The sequence below is a fragment of the Habropoda laboriosa genome, unplaced genomic scaffold (genome assembly GCF_001263275.1).
Source record: "Habropoda laboriosa isolate 0110345459 unplaced genomic scaffold, ASM126327v1 scaffold224, whole genome shotgun sequence".
Lineage (NCBI taxonomy): Eukaryota > Metazoa > Arthropoda > Insecta > Hymenoptera > Apidae > Habropoda > Habropoda laboriosa.
Window position 1 is genome coordinate 299,834 of NW_017100341.1, and position 5,137 is coordinate 304,970.

General features: G+C 30.0%; 2 protein-coding genes across 2 annotated transcripts in view; both read left to right on the forward strand.

The window, feature by feature from the left end:
- The first annotated feature begins 2,330 nt into the window (after window positions 1-2,330).
- LOC108574488 (vacuolar protein-sorting-associated protein 36) lies at window positions 2,331-3,951 on the forward strand. Its single transcript, XM_017937093.1, has 6 exons — window positions 2,331-2,505; window positions 2,567-2,762; window positions 2,847-3,208; window positions 3,267-3,431; window positions 3,501-3,716; window positions 3,778-3,951. The coding sequence occupies exons 1-6, from the start codon at window positions 2,410-2,412 to the stop codon at window positions 3,949-3,951; spliced, it is 1,209 nt and encodes a 402-aa protein (XP_017792582.1). The 5' UTR covers window positions 2,331-2,409.
- A 901-nt stretch (window positions 3,952-4,852) lies between these two features.
- Window positions 4,853-5,137, forward strand: part of LOC108574472 (pollen-specific leucine-rich repeat extensin-like protein 1) — a 2,758-nt gene continuing 2,473 nt past the window's right edge. The window contains exons 1-2 of the mRNA XM_017937073.1: window positions 4,853-4,940; window positions 5,028-5,074. Of these exons, the coding sequence (XP_017792562.1) occupies window positions 4,877-4,940; window positions 5,028-5,074 (111 nt within the window). The 5' untranslated portion in view covers window positions 4,853-4,876. The remainder of the gene's footprint in view (window positions 4,941-5,027; window positions 5,075-5,137) is intronic.

Sequence of the window (5,137 nt, forward strand, 5' to 3'; positions counted from 1 at the left end):
CGAGTGAATGGAACGAGCGAGAAAGAAAGCGAGAATGTGAAGAGACGAGTGAATAAGCGAATGAGATGATAAACGAAAAAGAAAGAGAAAGAGGGAGAGAGTGGTGAAGTAAGGAAGGGGAAAGAGAGAATAAATGAGAGAACGCACAGAATGCGAGGAAGGAATAGCGCGAAAGGAAGTGAGAAAGCAGATAAAGAAACAGGAAAAAAAGGAAAAAAGCGTGATGATGACAATAATAATGCCAATGCGATTCGTACTGCAAACGATAAAGTTGATAACTATCGAAGACAATGGAACACACTGACACGCATACGAAAACATCTCCCTTTTCCGTTTCATTCAACGCTATATTTCTCATACTCATCGATACAATACATAACATGCCTTCTCCACTTGTTGCTTAAAGTCATCGTTACATATTTATATAACTTCTGACTATGTAACTGAAATATTTCGGTTTCAAGTTTATTCAATTATTGTATATACGGAGTAATAATATCACTTTGTACAGAAAAACATTTTCTATATATATAGAAATGTTTATTTTCTAACTTGTTCTTTACATGTACTTTCTCGCTTTCCTCCTTCGTCGGTTTGCTTTTCTTACGTAAATTACTCTCTCGATTGGGTGAAAAATTCTGATGCCTTATTATAATTTATAATCGTGATCAAGATTGTGGGACGAATCGCAGCGCGTAGCCGTTGCATGAGTGTATGATTCATACAAAAAAAAAAGGAAAAAAATACTATAAAGTTTAAATTGTTTTATATTTTTGTTACGCCTCTCTGTGATATAATAAGGGCACATTCACCTCACCCTGTATATGCATTAATCTTTGTATCTTATTGATTAAGATGAAACTTTTTGAAGAACAATCCTTGCCAAGCCCTTCCTAATTACATTTCGGATTATGCTCGTGCGTACCGTCGCGTCAGTTTCAATGAGAATCAAAACCGTGGAAGTTTAAACGATTGCAAAAGTACTTACTTACTCAGACAAAGTTGCTGAAACACTATTCCGCTTAAATGAACTTAAGGGAATTGTTAAAGCGTTTATATATTGCAAGTGCAGACTGAATCGTTTAAAATAACTACGTGAAATATCGATTAAAGAAAAAGGAACGCAAAATGGTCTAACAAACGGAAATGTGAAATTATTCTTTTAGGTTTAAAATATAATTTTATCGTTGTTAAAGGAACGAAAACAGTTACGATAATGTTACTCGGGAATTTCAATTCACCTTATTATGTACACGTATTATGGAAATTGACTTTCTATTTTTTTTGTTTTTTTCATATGTTAAAAAATTGGTTTCTATAATAAGTTTGTAAAGTTTCCATAATTCATACATTTACGGGAAAAAAAAGAAACTTGAAGACTTATTTCTGATAGTAGTTTTAATTGATTTAGTCTGTAATTACTTATTTCTAAAAGGACTGTAAAAGCAAATTATCTGTATATCATTAAATAGTTCGATTCGACCGTGTGTGTACCTTTACTCTTCAGTTTTATGATCTCGATGTTACGTGTCTATTTGAAAGTATAGGTTTCATTGAATGAAAGACCTATATATGGAAATTTGTCTGGATTTAAAAAATATTGATTTTAGCAATAGTAACATATCCCTTAAGGTAAGGTACGTTCGAGCTTGTGCTTGAGAAAGATATAACGTGTATCGTTACACATTACATTATACTATACTAATTATAAACGAAAGGAAAACAACCTTACATTAAAAACTGTGAAAAGAAATATATTATAAATGAGAACGTTAATCACTATACAAGCGTGTAATAAATACACGGAGAATCACGTACTATTAACTATACATGATCATTGTTAATCATGGTTGCGGTTCTATTTACACGATTCGTTTACTGAATAAATTCGAAACAAATATATTTAAAGTAACAACCAATGCCATCTATTTCGTAATTATGACCTTAAATCCCTGTGAAACTATTTAAGATATAATTTTTAAGTCTTTTAATTTTATTATATTATTATTTGATACATTTATAACCTTACATTATCATAACACTAATGCTAATTAGTGAAAAAAATTAATTGATATTCTTATGTAAGAAAAGGAATTACCATTTCGGAAAATTGCAATATTTAGTAATAAGTACAAAGACCGGTAAAACAATTACAATAACTTAACTAATTATGTCACAAATTACTATTTTATTTAATTATATGGCGCTATTGAAAAACATAATTCAAATGGAGACAAAGCATATTGTATAGATAGCATTAAAGTGGTGGTAGATTGTACAGAAATCGAAGGACATCTTGCGGATAGGGTACGTCAGAATTGACGGTAAACTCATTCAAGACTAGTGAATTGCATATTTTGTGCGTATTTTTAAAAGAATATTTAATTTTTATCTTAACCTCCAAAAATAATGAATAGATTTGAATACGTTGATTCTCGGCTTTTTCCAAATGAAATTTACATCAGACGCGATATTGGTGTACGCTTATACGATGGTGATGACGAGGTATATGTAATTAATTATACCATTTGTATAGAGTAAATCATAACCTCTAACTTTTTGACAGACAAGTTTTGAACATGGTGAATTAGTTCTTACCAGCCACAGATTTCTTTGGGGAAGACCTGGAGATATATCGCGTGGACAAACATGTCTTTCATTATTTCTTCGTCATATAGTTTTCTTTGAAGAAGAAGTTCCTGGTCCATTTTCCTTTGGACGTAGTAAAAAAATTATTCTACATGTTTCCGAAGCTCCAATTGGTATATTCTAATTATGTGGAAACATATATTTATAAATCACACATGAAAATTATATAACTTTATTAAAATATTCTGTTCCTATAGATAAAATGCCTGGTCCATTGGATAATAGCATATTTAATTATATTAAATTATCATTTAAAGAGGGCTTAGATTCAAATTTTCTTACAACTTTATCTGATACTATCATGAGAAGAATTTGGGAAATAGCACCAATCATGTCTTTAAGTCATCCTGATGCCAGTACAAAAAGTAGTGGAGGTATAAATAAACCCCTACCACAAATAAAAACACGAACTGGTATCATAGGTATTGAAAGAAGTCTTCAAGAAAAACAAAAAGCAACAGATGAAAGCATATCAATGGCCTTTCAAGATCTGAAGAAGCTTATGGAAATGGCCAAAGACATGGTTTCCATTTCAAAAACCATCTCAGCAAAAATACGGGTGACTGTCAACAAAATTACTTTGTAAAATTGACATTCATAATCAAAGACCATTGCAGGAGAGACAAGGAGATATCACAGAGGATGAAACAGTCAGATTTAAATCTTACTTAATGAGTCTTGGTATTGATGACCCAGTTACCAGAGATGCATACAAGAACAGTAATGAATATTTCAAGCAATTGGCAAAACAGCTGGCAAATATTTTAGAAGAACCAATCAAAGTTAATATACCTTATAGTCATTATTACACTTATAACACATTACAATACTTAGTAAATTCTATTTTGCAGGAAGTTGGAGGAATGATGACATTAACAGATGTTTATTGTCGTGTAAATAGAGCTAGAGGCTTAGAACTTCTATCACCGGAAGATTTATTAAATGCCAGTAGACAATTAGCCCTTTTAGGTTTACCTATAGTATTAAGAGTGTTTGATAGTGGAGTTATGGTTCTTCAAATTCGATCACATGATGATAATACCATAGTTGATGTCATAGCTGATCTGGTAAGTAACACATTCAAACAATTTTTATGTGGAGCTTAATTTATCTTTCTTTTTTCCTCAGATAAAAGAAAAGGGATCTCTAACAGCAGAAGAACTTGCTCAGTCGGAAGGTATATCAGTCCTCCTAGCGCGTGAAAGGCTATTAGTTACCGAAAAAAGAGGAAAAGCATGCAGAGATGATACAATAGAAGCTTTAAGATTCTATCCTAACTTATTTTTGGAAAAGGATGATTAACTACTAATTTTTTTTACTGCCATATAAATATAAGTATCTGTTAAGGTTTAAGCAAGTGTATTGTTTCCATGATGTAAAAATAATTTTTAAAACTTCATATATTTTTTGTGTCTTTACACATTACACGTACAGAATAAATAAAAATTAAACATTTAATATAGCATTAATATAAAAAAAAGAAAAAATCTATAATCTTTAAAATTAATCATTATTTTAGTTACTGGTAATTTTCTGTAAGTAACAAAGAAAAACAAACTGTTGTATGTATAAATGCACATATAAACGATCTATAATTGTTAAATTAAAACTAATAAAATGTAATTGTTAAAAACACGTATATAAGTGTATATAAATAATCAAGTAATTTTATTATACGTATCTGTTTGTAAATAGTTTACCTGTTATATGTATTATTACAATTTAATTATGAAATAAGCACAAAGTATCAAACATGTATTTTTACCAATACAGTATGAAAACAACTAGAGATATTTTGCTTTCGTTCAGTACATTAAATTATAGTAACATGTATTCACCGATTTAAAGAAGTTGGCAGTAACGTACGTAATAATATGGTACAGTGACAACGCCGAAGTGAATTCTAAGAATTATTGAAAGTGCTGTGTATTTAAGAATTTTATCGTTCATTTAATCGGAAAATGAATCAGAAACACAATGATTACAAATTTACGATTCTAGTTTGAAACTAGAATGAGAAAGGTAATACCTTTCATTGTAAAATCAGAAGCATTCTCTCTAACGGTTGTGCACACATTAATACGATTCAGAGAATACCTTGAAACTTACAATATACTATATTCTGTTCCAGTTGCAAACGATATAAAAGTTAACAATACTTGTGTGTTATTAAGTTCGTTGATTATATCTCGAAAAAAATTAAACATTTTTCATCTTAGTATACAAAATGGCTTTACCTCCAAACTATAAGCAAGTAGCAATGGCTACATCAAACATCGTTTCATCTAATCGTAAGCGTTACTAACTTTAGGACTTTTGATTTCACCTAATATTTTCGTCAATTTGTAAATATCTAAAATATAATAATTACATTTCAGAACGACTTCGAGCATCTGGTGGAAGTAGTAGTAGTTCAACTAATAGTGTAAGTATTAGTTCTTATGTAAATAAAGTATAAATATTTTTAAACTTTAAAATAAATTTTTAC